At 49.3% G+C, this 21761-nt stretch overlaps 1 protein-coding gene across 3 annotated transcripts in view; it reads right to left on the minus strand.

The window, feature by feature from the left end:
• Positions 1 to 21761, minus strand: part of KIRREL3 (kirre like nephrin family adhesion molecule 3) — a 327293-nt gene that overhangs the window by 25221 nt on the left and 280311 nt on the right. For all 3 annotated transcript variants that reach the window (XM_051638419.1, XM_051638418.1, XM_051638417.1), the window contains one exon: positions 17938 to 18043. In XM_051638419.1, coding sequence (XP_051494379.1) covers positions 17938 to 18043 — 106 coding nt within the window. The remainder of the gene's footprint in view (positions 1 to 17937; positions 18044 to 21761) is intronic.

Genomic DNA, 21761 nt, shown 5'->3' on the forward strand with positions numbered 1-21761 from the left:
GAATGTGGAAACAGCTTGTGCTTTTTGTCAGGAGTATTTCTGCTCCATTAAACTCCTTTACAGCTTTGTCCCCATGGATGCTCGAAGGAAGGCACGAGAAGCCACTTCCTTGCAGTGGTCTGGGATGGGCTGAGTGTGGCAGCAAACCATGGGGGAATCCAGCACTTCTCTTCTGCCTGGTGTTTTCCTGTTTTGTTTGCACATAAGCCACCTTCCCTACCCTGCAAAGGAGTCATAGACTCATAGAATCATCGAGGTTGGAAAAGACCTTCAAGATTATCAAGTCCAACCGTCTGCCCTATAACCTCCAACCACTAAACCATCTTATAAAACACCATGTTTACCCCATTTTTGAACACCTCCAGGGAGGGTGCCTGCACCACCTCGCTGGGCAGCCCACTTCAAGGCCTCACAAGAAGGAGGTTTAAAGATGAGGATACATGTGATTTGTGGGCTCCATGAGCCATGTCCTCCAGCCTACCTGCAGATCCTCCTCCCAGCAGAGACATGGAGGCTACTGGGGCTTGGAAACCAAAAGGAGAACCATCTGGAGGAGGGCTGGAGCTGGGAAGACTTCAGCTGAGGTCCTCCTGGATGTTGCAAAAGCAAGCAAAAATGGAGGTTTCCAGGAGCTGTCTGTTTGCAACAGCTTGGGAAAATACCCACCACCAACCCTGGCAAGGTGGGGTGGATTTGTTCATGGATTTGTTCAAAACCAGTCGCTCCTGCAGAACTCGATTTCCCCAGCATGCAGATGTCTCACAATGGGTGATTCTTTGTGCTTCAGCAGAGATCAAGGTTCTTGCTCCATTTTCCCAAGGCTTAACACTGCTAAATCAATGTGGCTGTGGCTGAACAAGCAGCTTTATTATGTCAGGCTGGTTTTTAACACCACCAGCTGATAACCCTCTGGTAGAGCTTCCCGTCACGTGCTCACTGACAGCCCGAAGGCAAGATCCTCATGTTTATAACAAGCCCACAACATGTCTTAGGCACCTCTTCACCCTTCAGTAATTACTTATAAACAGAATCTGAATAAAATGGAGCCAAGGTGTGGAGGACACTCCAGCAGCCCCATCCAAAAACTCCACTGCTTCAGCTCTTCCTCATTTCTTCCAATTGTCTCACCACTGTTATTACATCCAGCCTGGCTCCCAGACAGTGCTCCTTGTACTACCATCCTGGAGGGCTTCTTGCATTTTTACTGTTATCTTGAAGGTGCTTATGTTGGAAACATGTTGTCCAGGGTCTTTTCCACACTCTATACGTTTACCTTCTTTAGTGTCTCCTTGTATGACTTTGTCACTTGGGACTTTTTGCTGCTGGTTTTCTTCTTAAGCCAACCCAGGGCTCTGGGGACAGGTCTGTGTGAGGGGACCTTAACACCATTGTGTGTGTTCCCCATGCTCAGCCTGCCCAAGGAGAGGGGCAAGGGTCTGCCCTTGGGAATCCTGCCCAAAGACCTCTTCCCATGGTTTCCCTGGGCTTGCCATGCTGCAGGAAAGGACTCAGAGGTTGGCCTAGCAGAGGTGACACCACAGACCATGTCCCACCTACCCAGTGCTCCTCAGGTGGTTCCTATGGGGTGACAGTGGCAGCATCCCCATGAGAGGCCTTCACTGCCTGCTCTTTACCAGGCACCTTTGGAGGACTCAGCTCCAAATTTATCACTTTTCCTCACTGTCCCATTTAGCCAGCACAGATGTAGAACCCTCTCTGCTGTTGTCCCTCACCCCTTGGGCTTTGCACATTTTCTCTTCACCAAGCACCACCTCCACCTGTTTCCCAGATGGGAATTTTTTCCTCTCCAGACTGAGTTTCATTTTGCTGTTTCCTTCCCCATACTTCTAACCTGTGCTTATTTTTCTCTGGCCTCTCTGGATGGAGTGCCCAGTGCCTCTCAGTTCAGGAACTTCAAGGAATTGAAGGAGTCCAGGTGATGGAGGAAAGAAAAAGTCAACCAGAAACAGCTATTTTGATCCAAGAATTAAAGGGGTTATTGCAGACAGTACTGAAAAAAGTGATTAAAGATTAAATAATTAGATTAATTAATTAAATTAAATAAAGATTAAACATTAAATACCTCTACTGGGTTCTTTTAAAACCTAAAGCTAAGAGGGGGGAACTTTTCTACAGAGACATTCTCCAGGGAAAGAATATTTTTTTGACTGCATTGATCACTTCCCAGCTAAGAGTGCTCACAAGCAAATAAAAAAGGACAATGTGGGATACGTTAGTTCAAAAGCAGTGCCATGACTTTGTTTTGGTTTTCATCTGCCAGTGTCTCAGAGACCTGCTCTGGTTTCCAAAGGAAACCTGCCAAACACCAGGACAAAGCACCTGTGCTTCTTCCCAGGGGCTCAGTGGAAGATGCTCAGCAGAATCTCCTGTACACGGGGTAAAACACAGCAGCTCCATCACTTCTTCCTCAGGACTATGTTTCTGGCTGGGCTTCCAGGCTGGTGGAGCCCATGAAGAGCTAATGGTGTTCACAACACGAGTGTGATGTGCCCTGCAGAGCATCAGGACAAGGAGAGCATCACTAGCGAGCACTTCATCCTCCCAGCGCTGCCCAAGCTCATGGCAACAAATAAATTCCTCTGTCTGCACAACAAGGGCTTGTAATTCTTCACCAAACAGCGTGTGCGACCAAGATCTTCACTCTACAGCCTTGGGAAGGCTGTAGGACTCATCCATAATTTTCTTTACAAAGCTCCTTGTCAGGCCACAGCTCTCTCCAGCATCTCCCAGCAGCGCAGGGATGTCGGGGCTCTCTGAGATCTACAACGCCCCATCAAGCACCACTTCAATCCATCCTGCTGGCTCCAGGGACCTTTGCTAAGGAGGTTTTTCTGCAGCCACCAGCTCCTTGAACCAGCAGATTGGCTGTTCTGAGGGTGTGTAACCCAGGGAGGTGGAGTGTATTATAGTTTTTAATTAACGATGCAAAATAAAGCAGATGCGTGCCATATAAATTGTATTTACTAAGAATGACTTAAAAGATAAATATTTTCTTGGATGCATTTTAATTGCTTCATAAAAGCACCAAGAACACCCACAAATGCCTTAAATAAATGCATGGCTGAGGGAATGAATTAATTAGCATTTCATTCCTGGGAATGGCTATTAATTGCTACAGATTGCTGGGAGAATAGCTATTGTTGCTTTCTTGCCAGCAGCACCTTCACTTCCTTGTGCTGCAACATGGCAGTGCCCTCTCTTCCTCAGACAGGAGTCAACCCCGTGCGTGACAGCTGCCAGCACCACCCTGCATCCCTCTGCTCCCCTGGATCCCCGCAGCAAGGAGCTGGTGGAGAAACAAGAACATGAGCCAGCAGTGTGCCCAGGTGACCAAGGGCATCCTGGCTTGTGCCAGGAATGGTGTGGCCAGCAGGAGCAGGGATGTGATTGTTCCCCTGTGCTCAGCACTGGGGAGGCCTCACCTCCAGTCCTGGGTGCAGTTCTGGGCCCCTCACTGCAAGAAGGATCTTGAGGTGCTGGAGCAGGTCCAGAGGAGACAACAAGGCTGGTGAAAGGACTAGAGAGAAAGTCTTACAGGGAGAGGCTGAGGGAGCTGGGGTTGTTTAGCCTGGAGGAGACTCAGGGGGGACCTTCTCACTCTCTACAACTCCCTGAAGGGATGTTATGGTCAGGTGGGGTCTGGGCTCTCCTCCCAGGCAACCAGTGACAGGATGAGAGGGCCTGGCCTGAAGCTGCTCCAAGGGAGGTTTAGGTTGGATATCAGGAAGCACTTCCCATGGAGAGGGTGACCAGACAGTGGAATGGACTGCCCAGGGAAGTGGTGGAGGCACCATCCCCAGAGGTGTTGAAGGAAAGGCTGGAGGTGGCACTTAGTGCCATGGTCTGGAGATGAAGGGGTGTTGGTCATAGGCTGGACTTGATGATCTTAAAGGTCTTTTCCAGCCTTGGTGATTCTGTGATTCTGTGAGAAGGATGGTGTTCCATGGATGATGTGCTGGCATCCTTCGGAGGTCCAAGATGGGCTTGTGCCAGCAGCTCCACACTCACAGAGCATCCCTCTGGAGTGACAAGTCTTGTGAGGAATGATGGAGCGAGCGACACAGCCCGAGGGTGTCACTGCCCCCCACACGGCTCCGGTGTGATGCATCGAGCAAATTATTTCTTTATTAGGAGTAAATTTCCATAATGCTGATCTATGGAGTTATTCCTCTTCTCCTGCTTTCTCCTTCCCTAATGAAGATGTGTGGGCCTTGTGAGACTCCCCAGCCACACGCTTGTAGTTCTCCCTCCCTGCTGATGCAGGGGGTTCATTTATCATCTGGCGACAGGTCATCTCTCCACCCTCTAAATTACAAGGTTGGGTCTTCCAGCTTGGGTTTAATCAAGTTCAGGAGGACAGAGCCCTCAGCAAAGTGCTGAGCATCCTTGCTGATGGTTGGCCAGTCCTGGAGCTCGGGGAGCAAAGCTCATGGTACCTGTCATACTTGAGGTCCTAATGGTGGAGATGTGGCACCTCAGAGTAGAGCTGCCAACTGTCCTAATCTCCTTCTGCCTATTTTTTTCCCCCGAAGTGTTTTTTCTTCAGAAAATAAACAGTGAGAAAGGCTGTAATGTGTTCCCAAATGTCAAGAGTTCAGGCTCAAATCCCAGACAGGGACATGTTTGGTGTCTGATTGTGCTTGCTGCAATACACCTACTCCTGGAGTCTGATTGTTTTTAAACACTCTGGGGTTTTGATGACAATAATAACACCTTGCTGTGCAGAAGAAACCTCGGGCTTGATTTCCCATCACATCTCAGCTTCAGCGTTCCCCCTCCTGCCAAGCCAGGAGGCCTGATTGCTCATCAAACCACAGGCTTTAGGGGAGGTGCCTGTCCTCAGATCTCCTCATCATCAGGAGGTCCCAAGAGTGGGAAAAATTAGTGAGGGGCTACTCGGAGCTCCCCAAGTCAAATCTGAAGATGTGCAACCAGAGTTCAGCTCTCAGGAGAGCATCAGGGTACTGGAGCTGGGATGGGCAGGAATATCCCAGGGCTGCCCAAGGTGAGACGGTTTCTCTTGTGTCATCCCAGAGGACACAATTAAAGCTGTGTCACTGGCACAGCCTGTACAAGCCACGGTTCATTTTGGTGAGAAAACACTCAAAATAACACAGTGATCAGAACAAACTGGCCCCAAGTGGAGGGGAAGAAGTAAACAAAGCTGTTAACTTGTCAATGACTTGACTGATCAACCGCTGGAAACAGTGAGCGCTGGTTGATGAGCCGTGTGGATAATCAATGATGCGACGCTATGCCCTGCAACCCCGGGACCAGGAAGGACTGATCCAGCCTGGAGCATGCTGTGGGGACCTCTGTGCATGTCAGAGTTGGCCACAGACCCCAGGGATATCTTGTCAGGGGAATAATCTCTTGGAAGGAATAATCCCTGCCCACAGCACGTGCATCCCACACCGTGTTCTGGTAGCTGCGTATTCCCAGCACTTCGGCACAGGCTGTAGGGGACATGTGGACATAGCACTTCAGGACATGGTCTAGTTGGCATGTTGGTGTTGGGTTGACAGCTAGACTTGATGATCTTAGAGGCAATTTCCAACCTTAATGATTCTGTGATGCTACAGACAACAGCTTTTGCAGCTGGGACAAGGGGCTGGTAGGGATGTGCATCCCCTCTGGAAGGGAATTGGAGACTCAGTGATGGAGAAACTATTGCCATTTAAAAAGAAAACTTCACAGGCTGGGTGATTCCTCCTGCAAATCAAGCTGTTCTTCTGACAGATCAAACCAAAATGCAGATGTGTTAGATCTGGCGCTGTTTAAAATCCCCTCTCCTCCCCCACCCCTCACAGGAGGGGTCTGTGCACCAATCCTGCCCCCACTAATTCCTCTTTTGGTGCTTCTCTTGTCACATTGGATGCTTTTCTTGCCCTCCCCTTTCACAAATCCACCCTCTTTTGCCATAACTCCTCTCCCCTTCTTAAATCCTCGGCCCCAGGGCCATAGGATCACATGAAAATTGTACTTCCCCCCCTAATGTTACTAATGTTAAATTCCTGTTTTTTTCTAGGTGCAAAGACCATTTAGATGGGTCTGAAGATGCAGGCTATGACAGCCAGCTGTCAAGATGGCTTATCCTGGGGAAATGCTGGGGCTGTGAGTCACCCCATAGGCTGGATGAGCTCAGAGGTGTCACCCCTCCTGCGGGGATTTTTACCCCTTTGGGCAGCAATGTGCATTTCATTTCCCCTGCCTACATCATCTTGACTTGCCTGTCCACACCACAGAGGTGACTAAGAGCTTCACTATTGTTCCTTGCATGGGTAATCCAATTTCGTCACGTGCTTTGGGTTTCCTCAAATCATTTAAAGGGATTAGTCCTTTCTGGGGTCTTCCCACCCCACTCCACCCCTGAAGCAGAACTCCTGTAGCCAGATTTATGGATGCTGGCATGTCAGAGCACTAAGCCTCTGTAGTGTTTATCCTCCTACTAAGTGTAAAGTGACTCTGTGCTGTGAAACTGTTCAAACTTGATTTTCCTTCTACGCAGTCACCTACATTGATGGGATTTGTCCATGGCTGGAGAACTGTGGGTTGGCTGGGGCTTTCCAAACGGTCTTCATTTTCCTGGCTGACTCTAAAGGCCTCTGAGCTTTTGAACTGAGCTTGATTTTGGGATGTTTTCAAGAGCTTTGTGGTTTGAGATCTGTTGTGTCAGAGGGCTTCAGCACCTCCTGTTGACATGGAGATTGGAGACAGACCTCAGGACAGGTTTGTATTAACTCTTCAAGAGGGTGACCAACCTTGGATGTGTCAAAGAGCCAGGAAATGCTCCCTGCTTTGAACATAATGTCCAACAGCCTGATCTGGCTCCCTCTGAGTCTCCAGCCCCAGCTCTGAGCAAACTCACCACAACCCCCTAAAGCTCTTCTGTCCCCCTGACAGCTGCTGTTGCCATCCCATCCTTCACACTTGCTTTTCAGGCTCTATCTGTGAATTCTGGCATGTCCTTGGGTTGGTGTGAGGCACAGCTCCTTCTCTGGCAGGTTCCTTGGCAGGTCCTGCCAGAACTGTTAATTATTCAGGGCTGAACTGTGCCTAGATCAAATGATTCAAGTTAGAATTATCAACAGAGGCAACTATGCTCAGAGGCAACCAGCTGAGGTGAAGATGGGCCGAGTCCTCATTTTGTGGGAATCATCTTGCAGAAGATGCCAAGAGCAGTGGTTTCTGTGCAAGCTGACAGGGGTTCCCACTGGCTGAACTGTGGGTAACGTGGGGATCTGGCAATTAATCAGGAGGAATAATAAATTACATCTCCACAAATGCATTCCCCTTGTGCTAATGCAAAATCATGGGCAAGATCTGGGTGGAGAAGCAGAACAAAGTTCCAAGTTCACAGAAATATCTGCTCGTCTTTTCATGACGGAATTCAACCATCCATCCATCTCCAAAATGATGCTCAAGTCACTATTCTTGGCCAAGCCTCTTGAATCCCCTTAGACTGCTCTGGTGACAATGCTGCTCTTCTCAGCCACGTCATGAGGAAAGAATCAGTCATGGCTGCTCACCAGTATGACAACTGATTCATAAAAGCTTTGTGATTATCTACCCACTTTGGCACAAAACAGCAAGAAACAGCATTTAAAAAAAACAAAAACAAAAACAAAAAAACACGACTCTCTAAAAGTAAAACCATTAAGTCCTTAATTACACACTTCAATAGCAAAGCAGAGCTGAGCAATGAGCACTGCCTGATGCTTTACAGACGGCCTCCAAATCCCAAGCCAACAACTTGTCTGCTGCCTTTGCTTTCCTATTTGCCAGCAGCTTCCAGAGAGTTTGTGTAGGAACACAAATCCAAGGATAATTTCAGAACCTGAAGCTAGCATTAACTCCATGATCTGGCACTGGATGAGGCCAGAATTCCTGTCAGGTCTTTCTGGGGTGGGCATTACCAGGCTGTCTCCACCTGACAAGCACACCAGGACAACTTGCCTAAATATGGCAGGGTGAGTCCTCTGACTGTTCGTGTCCAAGAGCAGTCACGTGTACGGGGGAAATTACCAGGACACGTTTTAAACACATACATTTTCAAGGACACTGCTTGGGGAATTAGTCAAATGAACAGTAACTGATGATGACATGATGACCGCAATCATCACATCGCTGCTGGTTTACCAGAGCAGAGATGGTGACAGAACAGAAACACAGGACCATACAATTGTTTTGGTTGGAAAAGACCCTGAAGATCATCAAGTCCCACCACTACCATGAAACCATGTCTCTCAGCACCACATCTACACAGCCTTTAGGGATGGTAACTCCACCACTGCTCTTGGTAACCTGTTTGAGGGCCTGACAACCCTTTTGGGGAAGAACTTGTCCCTAATATCCAACATAAACATTCTCTGGAACAACTTGAGGCTGTTTCCTCTTGTCCTATCACTTGTTATATAGGAGAAGAGACATAGGTGCTAACAGCTTTGTTCTCCATTTAAATCCCCCTCTTCCTCCTGAAAACTGCACTAAAGGAGCAAAGAGGGAAGCAAGAGGTGGGTACAACCCATCTCAGGTCCTTCTTGCATACCCTGCCTGGTCACTCCCACCTTACTTGTCCCTGGCCACGTTCCCCATCCCACGGCATGAAAGCAAAAAAACCTCAAACGGAGCTGAAGGCCTCTTAAATCAACATCTTTCCCTGCTCAGAAGCTGGAAGAGAATTCATTATTTTTACCACAGGAACACAAAAGCTTTGCATATTTTAAGCTGCCCGAAATTACTTCAAGGCAACTCTTCCTCTCCTTTTTCTTTTTTAAACTAAGCACACTGAGATGTCTCTGAATCGAGTGGTAAGAGAAAAAGAAAATAAAACAGAGGGATTGAAGGAGAGAAAAGAAAAAACCCTGCAATCCAGCTTGGGAACACCAAGGAACACCCATCGGGGGATGTTCCCAGCCAGGTGCTGACATAATCCTTTGACAGACTTTCCTGATGTCATGTGGACGTTGGTGGGAGAAGGAAAGGAGGCATCTCTGCTGCTTCACAGGTACAAGCACGTGAGGCCATATCCTTCAGAAGCAGCAGGAGAGGAGGTGCTGAGTGCTGGGTGTCTTTTCTTTTTTTCCTCCTTCTCCTCCTTTTTGCATTTTCAATTTAGTCACAGCATCTCTAATTTCCTTAGATCTGAAGCCACCTCGTGAGACTGGAAGGGAACGATAGAGAAGAAAGATGAGGGGAAAAAAGCCACCAGTAATCTTGTAAAAGTCAGTTTTGAAAAATCAATTTTCTCGTGTGACAAGATTTGCTTAAGGCTTTTCCTTCTATGAAATCAGCCCATCATCCTGCGGGAACGCACGAAGGAAGTGGCGAGTGTGCTTTGGAATAACTCAGATTAAAGACTGCTAAATTAGGCTTGAGAAGCTGCCACTTTTCCTTGCAAAGAGAGAGGAGATCTGGCCAGAGGAGCCAATGATGCTCCTTCCCAGTCACCTTCCCCATGAGCCAGTCTTGAAGGAGAGGTGACCAATGTGGATGGAAAAACACAAGCCTTGGACCTCTCGAGCCCTATGGATGTTGCTTGGTAGCAAACTGTGAGGTCTTTGCCAGCACCTGGAGGTTTGGGTGCAAAGTTTGCTTTGGAGGCAGGTTCACTCCAATGTTGGAAACCTGCAAAGCCTTGAAGACTATTAATGCCTCATGAAGATGCCAACTCCTGCCTGATGGGACACTGGTGGTCTTGGTTGGGATGGGGACGACCACCACCTCTGGAGAGGCAGATGGGCTTGGGCTGGCTGCTCATCATGGATTTATTTTGGGACCTTTAAACATTAATAGAATCATAGAATGCCAGGCTGGAAAGGACCTCAAGGATCACCTGGTCCAACCTTTCTAGGTAATACTGTAGTTGATATGAGATGGCTCAGCACCCTGTCAAGCTGAGACTTAAAACTGTTCAATTTTGGGGAATCCACCACTTCCCTTGGGAGACTATTCCAATGTTTGACTGTCCTCACAGGGAATGTTCTTTTGTCCAACTGGAATCTCCCCAGAAGCAACTTGTGCCCACGACCCCTTATCTTTTCCATGTGACTCCTTGTAAATGAGGACTCTCCATCTTCTTGGGAACCACCCTTTAAGTACTGGAACACGGTGATAAGGTCTCCCCAAAACCTTCTCTTCTCAAAGATGAACGAACTGTTTTCTCAGCCTCTCCTCATATGGCAGGTCCTCCAGTCCTCTGCTCATCCTTGTGGCCCCACATTTCTGCAGCAGGGCACAGTGCTCCAGAGCACAAAGTGCTTTCCTTCTTCCTGCCTTTTTCCCCTTTCCAGCCAAGCTCTGCTCTCTCTCCTAATTAGTTGGAGCTGCCTCAGAATATTTCCCACCATCTTGTTCCCATTATCCCAACAAACCAGGGAACAGGAAGACAAGCTTCTCCATCCTCACCCCTGTGAGTGATGGAAGGATACTCCAACCTCATCCTCCCTGTCTCACCTCTCTGAGGTGAGATGGGAGCCCAGCCTTGATTCCCAGCTGCAGCTGTGCCTTTTATTTTATTTTATTTTCATTTACTTATTTATCTCTTTTTAAAAGCCTTTCTTTGCCACCCAGCCACGCTTCGCTCCCTGTCAGAGGGAGCTGGCAGATGGGGTTGATGCCTCACCGAGCAGATCTGAAGAATTCATTTCCTGATTTTTTTCTTTCCTTCCCCAGCTTTCATTTTCACTTCAGAGCAAAGGTCCAGTTGTCTGGGAGGAAGCTACAAAGACAGACCTGGGCAGGAAACCAGAGATAGTCAGGAAAAATGTTACCATGCCGATAACTTGAGACCTCTGTGTGCTTTGCATTCATTTCAGCTCCTGCTTTAGCCGCATTTTGCTGTGTCTATAAATTAGATTTATTCTGCTGCTGCTGTGAAAGGCCTGTGAGCCCCTTTCCTGCTCCAGCTTCTCTTGCTGAGCTGGGCTGCAGGAGCCCTGCCAAGGGAGGCGTGTGGCCTCGCAGTGTCCTGCTGCTGGTCAGACATGGCCTCAGCCATTGAAGGAAGAGGAGGAGATGGGAGCAGGGGGGGAGGAAGGCAGTAAACCCAAGGAGAGCCTGTGCACTGGTGTAATGAGCACTTTCCCCAAGCTGGACTGAAGGAGGGAGCTGGTTCAGCAGGGAGAAGGTCCCAGAGTACGACTGTCCCACCTGAAGGTGCTGAGATGCCTGGACCAGATGTCTGGTGAGCTGCTCCCCCACATCTCTCTGCAGCCTACTGGTCAGCAGGGACCCCCAGGGTTCTGCAGGACCACGCGGGCCTGCCCTGGGTTGCTTCACAGTCCTCAGGGGAGATGTCTAGGTGTTCTTCCCCCATGAGTGTGCCACCAAGCTTGAGGGACATGGAGGAGCAAACCCATGTGCTCACAGACTTCACATCTCATCTCCTCTGCAGTGTATTTCAAATCCTTGACAGTTCCTTTTAAATGTTAATTGAGGTATGATTGTCCTTTCATAGCAGTTTAATATTGCAGATCCCCCTTCCCTGGCAGACACTGCTGGGGAAGCAAAAAATGTGCCACTGAGGTCTCAGTGATCAGAAGCTCTGGGGCTTCTGTAGAGGGTACCTAGGGGGGATGTTCACTTGTATTCTGGCCTTTCATGAATGGGCAGAAGAAACAAAGTGACCTACCAAACACACCAACTCCTAGTAGTCATTTTTCAAAGCCAGCTGAATTTGAAATGAAAATATCTTCAGGTCTTCCAGTGCCAGAAAAGGGGAAATGGCCACTGCTGTGGTTTGGCTGCAGGTAGTGCCCCTTCAACGGGTCATTTGCCACTTCTCCATCAAAAGCTGCCAATGAAATGCATCATCCTGCACCTCTGCATGAGCTCCCCACAATCCAAGAATCCCTTCTGGCCTTTCTAGCTACAGATCTGAGAACATTCCCTCCAGCAGATGAACAGAAGAGGCAGGGACAACCCGGGTGATGTGCAAGAGCATTAAACTTCAGATATGCACTGTTGGGTGCATCCAGAAGCTCAGCTGACCAAGTGAAGGAGATGAGATCCTTGGTTGTGCAAGAGAGAGATCTCATACCACTGCCTGAGGTTATTTCTGCTTCTGCTTAATGGTCCTGGCAGCAGGAAACTATTCCCAAGACTCTTCCTTCCCTAAGACCCAAATTCCTTGGCTCTGTAGATGAAGCATGTGGCTTCATCATAGTCAGCGGAAACAGGATGTACCTACCACTGCCTGGAGATGATAGTTGACTGCCATCACTGGTATACTGCTTTGGCTGCATCCTGGGGGCAGCCTTCTGGCATGGGGCACCCCACCAAAACAGGCCTGATCCCTGAGGAGCACATGTGAGGAATTAGGGATGGGAACTGCACAAGAATCAGTGACTTGCTCACCTTCACACTGGGGTTCTTCCTCCGCTATAACCATGTTCCTTGGGCTGGGGCTGTCTTTTTCTTACTCTGGGGATCTGTTTTGGAGAAGCTGGGTCTATGTGGTTGGCCCATGACTGATTGACTGATGATGGATGTGCTCAGCTGGCCCAGACAGCCACATTAAGCAGGGCAGGTTCAAGGACTAGCAAAGCAAGGCCAAGCCACGAGGTCAAAGCCTCTGAGCACACTTCCAAGCCATGGCAGTCCTGTTTCCAGCAGGACATGGGGCAACTTGACTTCTCCATGGCATCCTGTAGTATTTAATGAATAAATCTGCTAAGATGCCAGCAGGTTCCAGAACTGTGCAGACAAGATCCAAAGTAAAAAGAGCAGTAACGCTCTGTGGAGCTTGAACTTCTCCTCTGGGTTTCTTAAACCAAAATGTGGGAATGTGTCTCCAAGGACCAAATGCCTCTGAGATGGCTCAGTGTAAGACAGGCCAAAGCACTGCTCATGAGTTATCAGATTTCCTCTTTCTCTTCTCAGAGCTCCACATTATCAACTGTAGTTTTTCCATATCTGCCTGAATCCAAACAAACCTGCCACTTTCTCCCCAAGACCAGCAACTAAAATACTTGGAGACCTTGGACTTGACGTATGATTCCTGGAGACAGCAGATCTGCTGAAGGCACCTGGGCTCTTCATCCACACGTCTCACTGAGGCTGGAACAGGTTGCCCAGAGAAGCTGCAGCTGCCCCATCCCTGGAAGTGTTCAAGGGCAGGCTGGATGGGGCTTGGAGCAACCTGGTCTAATGGAAAGCGTCGCTGCCTATGCAGGGGGTTGGAACTGGGTGACCAAGGTCCCTTCCAACCCAAACCATTCTGTGATCCTCACTTCTGCTTCTGCTGCAGCATCAGCCAGATCTTCTGCCCTGGCCCACACAATTATGGAGCTGTGCATGTTGTTCACAGATGCCTTGCAGCCGCTGGGGTGGTGGGGATCAACAGTTTCCATCTCTGTCTGTCTGTCCATCAGCCCCAAGCCTTAGTTTGGAAGCACAGTGGTTCCCAGAGCTGCAGATGATGCTGGAGGGTGGCTCAAAACATGTCCCCTCCCTGTGACTACAAAGATGCCATCATTTGCAAAGGTGTCTGCTAGCCTTGGGGGTGAGAGAACTGAGTCAATGCCCCAGAGGGAGAGTTGGATTATTGCTCTGCCTGGACCAACTCTGCACCAATCATCACCACCAGAAGAGCCCCACAGGCCAAGTGACTCGGTCTCTTGCAATATTCAACTCTCCCATTTTCTTCTACCACTTTAAAGATTCTCTTTCTTACTGCCAGTAAAAATAATAACAGCAAAAAAAAAACCCCACCCCACAGACACACAACAGACATCAAAAGCCAAGAGAAGACTGGCAAATAGAGAGATCTGAGGGGAGCAAAGAGGAGGTTGGTTGTGAGTCGGTTCACGTAGCCCCAACTTCTGTTGCTTTCCACTAATTTTATCCCTCATCACCATTGGCAGAACCACGGCGACAGCTGATTACTCTCTCCCACTTGCCGTTTCTTGCCCATTTGCTTGCAGCAAATAACTAAATTCCCAAATTGCACCCCCTTCTTCCTCCCCACCCCAGAACCATCCATGGAGGTTGGTGGGGGAAGCTGAGGGGGTGCAATTTGCCCACTTATGCATTCCCAGCCACAACTCCTCCAGCCTGGCTCTGGGGCTGTGGGATGCTCTACCTGTAACCCAGCCAGCAGCAGCTCCAGGAAGCTTCCCCCCATCCCTGGGACACTTTTTGGGCCTTCAACCCAACAACCCCAGTGCTAAAGCAGACGGGGACAAATCCATGGGGGTGCTGCCAAGCAGCCTGGCTCCCCTTGAGCCTTTCTCTGGCAGAAGACCATAGAATCACAGACTGGTTTGTGTTGGAAGGACCTTAAAGATCATCTAATTCCAACCTGCTGCCATGGGCAGGGACACCTCCCACCAGACCAGGTTGCTCCAAGCCCCATCCAACCTGCCCTTCAGCACTTCCAGGATACTGCCCCAGCAGCTGCAAGGAGCTGTGGAGTGGTGTTTCAGTGGGCTGAGCTGCTTTTCACCCACAAAGGGAACATGATCCCAGGATAAACCCAAGCCAGATGGGGTGTAAGACCCTAGAGACAACCTAGGGTGTGTCTGCTCAAAGACATCCCTATGCAAAAAAATAACCCTCACTGTGACACCTCTACCCAACTCCCTCTGCTTCCTTTTGGTGACACTGGCCTGTCCCATGTCACAAAGTGAGTGACAGCCCAGGTGACATTGCAGGCAAACAAAGCCCCCTTGGGGAAAAAGATGCTTCTTCTCAAGGAACTGTGGCTGACACTGAGGGAGGAGGGTTAGGAATTCACTCCAGCTTCAGGGTGTCTTCGGATAAGAAAGGAGCAGAGGACCCGTGTCTCCAGCCAGGGACACTCTGTCCCAGCCCTGCTTCCTCACAACATCATGAGACATCAGCAGATTTTCAGGCTGAGGGTTTCTGGCTTTTGATCCTGTTGGAAAACACTACTGAGGCCCAACACTTTGTGGAAACCTGTCAATTTTGACAAAAATGTCATTAAACACCCCCAGAAGAGAAGATGTGGGACAGGCTGTACCTTTCTGCTGTGGGAGCAGATTGCTTCGAGGTCTCCTTTCTACCTGGGGCTTCCTTGCATTAAAACCCACTCGTATGTGATGTATTATGGAAGAGAACAGGACACAAACCTCTGCAGCAAAAAGCAGCTGCCTTGACTTTATCAAAGCTACATTCTCTGCTGGGGGGGGCGGGTAGGAGGAGATTTTTGTCTTCTCAGAAATGATGTTGAACTTTGCTTCTTGTCTCTTACCACCCTAATGGAGAGACTCAGAGTCCACAGCTCATGGCTGCTTCCCAGCCCAGCAGCTTGGGTGAGAGGCTTGACCTCGTTTGCTTTTCCAAGCCAGAAAAACCCAGGCTGCAAATCTGATGCCAAACTTCTCACCCTTTGCAAGTTTCAGCCAGGTGACACCTTGCTGGTGTGCTGGAAGCAGGGATGGCCCCATGGAGCTGGCTGTAGATTCATGCCCGGAAAACCGGATTGATGCTGTTCAGACATTCTCCCTTTGTGGTCAGAGCTGCTCACTGACAAACATATTGGGAGGTATTAAAAATAAATGTCAGCTGAATTCCAAGATCTGAGGCTGAGGGAAGCCACAGGAGATATATTAGAGTGGTTCTTTCCCTGGGGAGAAAAATAATATCACACTTTCTCTCAATTGTTTGTTTTTAAGGCAGAATAAGTTAATTTTCACCAGTGAGGAGGTCCTGAGAGGCCCTGGGGATGACACTGAGCTCATGTTCTGCCTTTTCACACCTCCACGTATCTCAGTTCTGGGGCTTTACATGTCCCACGTCTTCACCCACCTTCTCTCCTTGGCAAAGGCAAGGTCCTGGCTTGGGTGTCCCAAGTGGGTGACACAACACATGGCCTTGGGGTGGGTAAGAAGGAAAGAAGAGGGCTGGGGGTGGCATTTGCCACTACAGAAGACAGCAAAAGCGTTGCACTAATGAGATGGCACCAAAGACGGGAGAAGCATGGAGGGTCCATCTGCTGTTTGGTGGAGCAAAATAATCCAGCATTGCTTTGGCCATGAACTCAGAGGGTGGAAACAGCCAAGAAGAAGGAGCAAATCCAGATGGGAGCCTTCAAGACGGCTCCTCAGTGCAAGGGATCAGCCCAGGGTGGGTTCAGGGGTGATATGAAAGCTCCTGTTGCTGAGGATCGGGCTTGATGCCTGGTCTTTGGAGCAGAAATCGTGCCAGGCTCTTGTCATCACCTGGTTCCTTGACCAAAGGTGGTGGTTTTGCCTTCAACTGTATCAGAATCAATCCCAGTGTAGGAACCACCTGGGCTGGTTGCCCAGATCCTTCCCCAGATTGTCATACACTTCCTTCTCCTCCTAAGTGTAAATAGGAAAATGGGGCTATTTTTATCTCTGACATTAATTGACTTCTCAAATTAATAACTTTTCTGTGTAACCAGGAGCACAATTACTGCTTTGTTTTGCTGGTGGCAGATATCCAGCCAGAAGGAATCGTTCCTTCCAGCAAACTTGGTTGTACTAATTAAGCTGTATGAGCCTAACAGGAGGCGGGTCACGGTAAACTGCTCCCAGAGGTATCTTCTCTGTTATTACCAACCAAGGCTGCTGCAACACCAGGACTGATCACAGGCTTGTGACCTCCAGGCAGGAGCAAGGAGTGACTGCAGGGTGGGACAGGGACCTGCCGGCTGTGAATGTCTCTGTGCTGGCTCAGACACGAGCCCTCACCACGAGGTGGAGCCTGGAGCCTGAGCACCACGCACTCCTCTCCCCAAGGGTGATGACAACCCAACCTACTTTCCATATCCATATTTCTGTCAGCTTAGACCAAGGAACTTCATAGAGAGAAGCCATGTTCCCTTGTGCTAACAGCCCTCACACCCAGGATTCCAGGGAGCAGAGCCCTCTGCTCACCTGCTGCAGAGCACGGGACCAGCTGAAACACAGCACAGGGAGCTCAGGGTACAGCCAGCACTGCAGCCCTGCTCATCCAGCCCTGCACTGTCTGGATGACTCGTGGTCAAAGGAGGGTTGGGACTGCCTCAGTGTAGGAATGCAGGCAGGGAGCCCCGGGCCCTGCCTTCCACCCAGACCTTCTGCAGCTGCAGCTGATCCCATTTCTCCTCCTGCAATGGCCTCATCAGTGCCAAAACGAGCCCCTCAACTGCTTGTGCCGTGCTCAGAGCTCACTGGAGAAAGGACTGAAGATCCCAGGCAGTAACGACAACCCTACCCACCCAAGGAGAATGTCCCACTCAAGGAGAGCCTGTCCCCTATGTACCCACATGTTTTCAGGCCCAGCAACTCTGCTCTGGCCCCTTCTCATCTCTGCTCCATGCTGCTGGGGCTAGGGAAGCTTACGGTGGTTGCTAAAGGGTTACAAGGACATGGCAGTGGAGTTGTGTTGTTCAAATAATAAAATAATATGCAAAAAAAGAGGAATTTTCCCATAATTGACTTCTCACTCGTTCTGCTCGTTATGTCCCCGAACAGATGGCTCCACCAGCTCAGTGCCAGGCCTCAGCATCTACTCCAAGCTACCAATCAGTCTCTGACCAAGGACTTGCTGCACACAACAGAACGTCACAGAGGGTCCAATGTGGAGGCAACTGGAGCCTCTCGACATGGAACAACCTCATCAAGGCTAGAGCAGTGTTGTGGAGCTGTTGGAGCAGGAACACTGGGAAAAGGACCAGGTCTCTGCTGCTCTGAGGGGCCAGAGGCTGTGTCTGGCTCTAGCCATTGCATTCTCCAGCTGGAAGACAGCAGAGGCCATGTTGGATGAGCTAGAATGACCACCAAGCAGTGGTGAACAAGTGGACTAGCCACAAGAAACCATGGCCAGAGCTGCTGAGCACTCTTGCATCCCCTGGAGGGAAGAACTTTGCCTGGTGGGGCATAGGAAGAGCTCTCAGTGAAGGGTTGGAGCGAGCTGTGGTGCTGGTGAGCAGGGCGGCTGCCTTACCGGTACTGGGTGACTGCAGGGTTGGCCTTGGCTGAGCAGTGAAACTTCACAGTGTTGTCCTCCAGGACTGGCTGCGGCTCCACAGACAAGTTCACCAGGGGTGGGTCTGCAAAAAGAGAGAGACAAACCCATGAGCCACCAGAAGACAGGGTGCAGCAACCCCTTGCCTGCAGCCTGCCAGGCTTCTGAGACACAGAAACACAAAGATTTGGTGGTAACACAAGATTTGGTGGTAAGAAAACACGGGAAAAGCCTTGAGGCTCCTTGCTATGTTGGCCAGGCCCGTGTTGGGCACACTGCTCATCTTGGAGGGTGTCAGCAGCAACGGGAGCCACGCACACCATCTGATGTAGCATTTCCCTTCACAAATGTCAGCGCTGGCTCTGCTTCCCCTTCCAGGAAATCAACTAGTCTGCTTCGAAAAACTCCTGTTTAATATCATGCTGGGTAATGATGATCTTTTGCCTATCAGCTCACTTGAAAGTGCCATTTCTGCTCTTTCATCAGCCTAATCATCACTGCCAGGTCCTTATTGGTGTCATAGGCCTTTTGGGTCTGCCAACTGGTGTTGGGTTTCTCTTCTCCTTTCTATGTGATAAGCATCTAAATGCTTTAATGGCAAACAAAATTTAGGAGAGAACCAGTTAAAAATAAGTCAGAAGAGAAAAGGGTGCAATGTTTGGATGGGGGGATAAGAATATTCAGAGTTGTTTTAAATGTTCATGATGTTTGAGAGGGGGTGTTGGCCCTCCAGCTTTAGGTTTTCAGCATGGGACCTCACTGGAGGGGAAAAGCAGAAGCAAATGGCCTTGTGGAGAGGTTTTCTAGGTGCCTGAAGAACCAGTTGTCCTGCTGGAGACTGCACCAGGGCTGTGGAGAGGAGCTGAGGCCAGCTCATGGGTCCAGCTGAGGGGCTCTCCTGTCCTTAGGGAGGGAGTCTGATGCAGCATGTGCAAAAATACACCTGAAAATAAAAAGTGCTCTGTGCAACCCTTTACCTGCTGCTTTCTGCTCCTCTGCTGGGTCCTCACCTTGTGACACCCACCCAGGCAGAACCTCGATGTGTTGGGAGCAAAGCCACCTGCCCCCCTGGGGGAGATGATGCCGGGGAATTTACAGGTTTTTTCAATTGACCCTAATCTCATTTTAAAATGTGCCATTCGAATGACAATAAAGATGGTGCAGCTGGGAATATAAATGAGCTTCCCTAAGGTAACAGCCCAGAGATATAAAGTGGGCTCCTAATTCATTTGCAGGCATCCTGACACTTCCTTATTGTTAGACAACAACAGCTAATCACCTTCCTTTGTTAACTATGAATCACACTTCTCTTCAGTAGCTTCCCCATTGTTTGATGGTTTAGTAGCTGTGCCTACGATTTACCGAGGAGCCTCTTTGTATTAAAATGAGCCTGGCTCCCTGCTGCACTCGAAAGAAAAAATAGAGATTAAAAAAGGGAAAAAAACCCCAAAAAGAGCAAAGGAAATGAATTAAAGTCTTTGATCTTGCCTTTCACAAACAGGATCGGACTTTCTAATAGCACGGCAGGTTCCCAGTGAGGCAGCGGGATAGTGCGGGTTTGGGTGTGTGAGGGTGTTCTGGGGTATTTTAGAGAAGAGGGGAAAAAAAAAAAGAGAAAAAAAGAGACAAATTGTAACTCATCAGAATGTAATTCCACTCGATTACAATTATAATTCCTGCCTGGCTTCTTGTAATTAATTTGAATGATGGAATCAGATAGAGCCAGCCTACAGGCAGGTGGGAGGAGAGCGTGCATGCAAATGCTGGCATGTTTAGACTGCATATTGGGAACGATTTCTTCACTGAAAGGGTTGTCAGGCCCTGGCACAGGCTGCCCAGGGCAGTGGTGGAGTCTCCACCCCTGGAGGGATTTAAAAGCTGTGTAGATGTGGTGCTGAGGGACAGTGGTGGCTTTGGCAGTGCTGGGTTAACAGTGGGACTTGATGGTCTGAAAGCTTTTTCCAACCAAAATGACTCAACGATTCTATGAACCATGAATCCCTGGGGCACACTCACCCCAGGGGACCAGAATCACTCTCCACCAGCTGTGCAGTCCACGAGACACCTGAGCAAACCCCTCAACTCCCACTATTTTCCATTAGCACTTAGGATAGCTGGGATCCTGGGCTGAGCTCCACAGGCTGCAGGCACCACGCTGTCTCTTGGATACATCCAGAGCCCTCTCCACAATGCTCTCCCATCCAGACAAGCCCTTCCAAACCTCTACCCTGAATCCAAAAGCAGCCCTTGGGTCAAATGAGGAGGAATGAGGAGCTGGTAGCAGTCTAAGATGCCTGTTCACTCTGGGCTTTCCCACAAAGCACGAAAGGGAATCAACCACTCAGATTCTACAAGGAGAAACACTCCATGAGGCCCTCCAACATAATAACAACGTGGACCTTGCTCATCACCCTACTCCACAGACCCTCCGCTTCCTTTCTCCTACTGCCACCTCCTGCAAAAATACAGAGGCACTCAAATCCCTTCTTGCCATGAAAAAAAAAGGTGTAAAAATGAGCAACTGCATGTGTGTGTGCAGAGGCTTGGAGCAAACATATTTGGATGAGCAGCAACTCTGCTCCTCCCCAGCCCGACACACTGGATCTGCGTTTCCATAGAGCCACTGGGCTCTGGCAGGATAAATAGTTTATGGCATATCAAACTATTAAACATGATTTTAATCCCACTTGTGATGTTCGGTGCATAACTCACAAGAGGCTGACTTTGATGTGGCTGGTGGAATAGAAATCACATTGAACAGATGTTCCAGCTGGAGTCGCTTAGTGTTTCCATTACAGACCCTGCTCTGGGATTTGGTTGTGGGATTTTTTTTCCAGTTTCCTTTTTTCCATCTTTATTTATTTATTTATTTATTTCCCCTTTGGAAGGGGGGCATTTTATGACTCAGCTATTTCAGTCCTGCTAAGATGGTCAGGCATGGGGTTGGTGGGACCCAAACCTCACTTTTGCATCAGCTGAAAGAGGACATTCTCTCCCACCACACACTCCCACCCTGCACAGGGAACAATCCCCACCCTGCCTTTCTTTGCTGCATGTGAATGTTTTTTATGTTCTTTTGAGTTGCAAAAGAAAAGGAAAGGAGGAGGAATGATTTACAGGCTGTGGTTTCCTGGGACGGATTATTTTTTGGTTCCCTGGGATTATTTTGCAAGGCAAGAGATGTGCAGGCTCCAGGGTAAATACAGCAGGTTGTGCTGGCTGGGGAGAGCTCACCAGCCAAAACCTGCTGCCTACCCCCTTTATCCTTGTAGAAACCACTTCTTTTTCCCCCCAAGGTGCTGCTTCTCTGCTAGCTGTTGGAAGAAGACCTGGAGGAAGGACCTCCCCTCACAGCCTGGGCAGTGCAGAGGGGCACACAGCCTACCTTGCCTTTGCAGCCAGCCTTACCCAGGATGGCTCCCCAGGAGAAACCAGTGGCTTGAGGAAATGTACTTTTAGCTTTTTGCAAAGGGAAAGCAGCCCGTTGCCTACCAGGCTGGGAATGACACCTGTTGGACTGGGCAGCAGCTAGAGCAGGCTTGTGCATCCAGGATGAAATCCACCCCACACAGACTGGTTAATCCATCTTGGGATTTTTCTACCCCTACATCACCCATTCAGCACTGGGAAACTGAGATCCTTGAACATTAAGAACAACCTACTTTTAAGCTGGCTAGGATATTATTATTACTACTTTCACAGCATGGAGTATTTAATGGCTCAGAGGGGAGACTGGTGTTCTTTACTGGGGCTTTCTCTTTCCAAAGCTTCTGTTGGGCTGAGGGATTCAGCTCACGTCCCGC

This window comes from Apus apus, chromosome 22 (assembly GCF_020740795.1).
Source record: "Apus apus isolate bApuApu2 chromosome 22, bApuApu2.pri.cur, whole genome shotgun sequence".
Taxonomy (NCBI): domain Eukaryota; kingdom Metazoa; phylum Chordata; class Aves; order Apodiformes; family Apodidae; genus Apus; species Apus apus.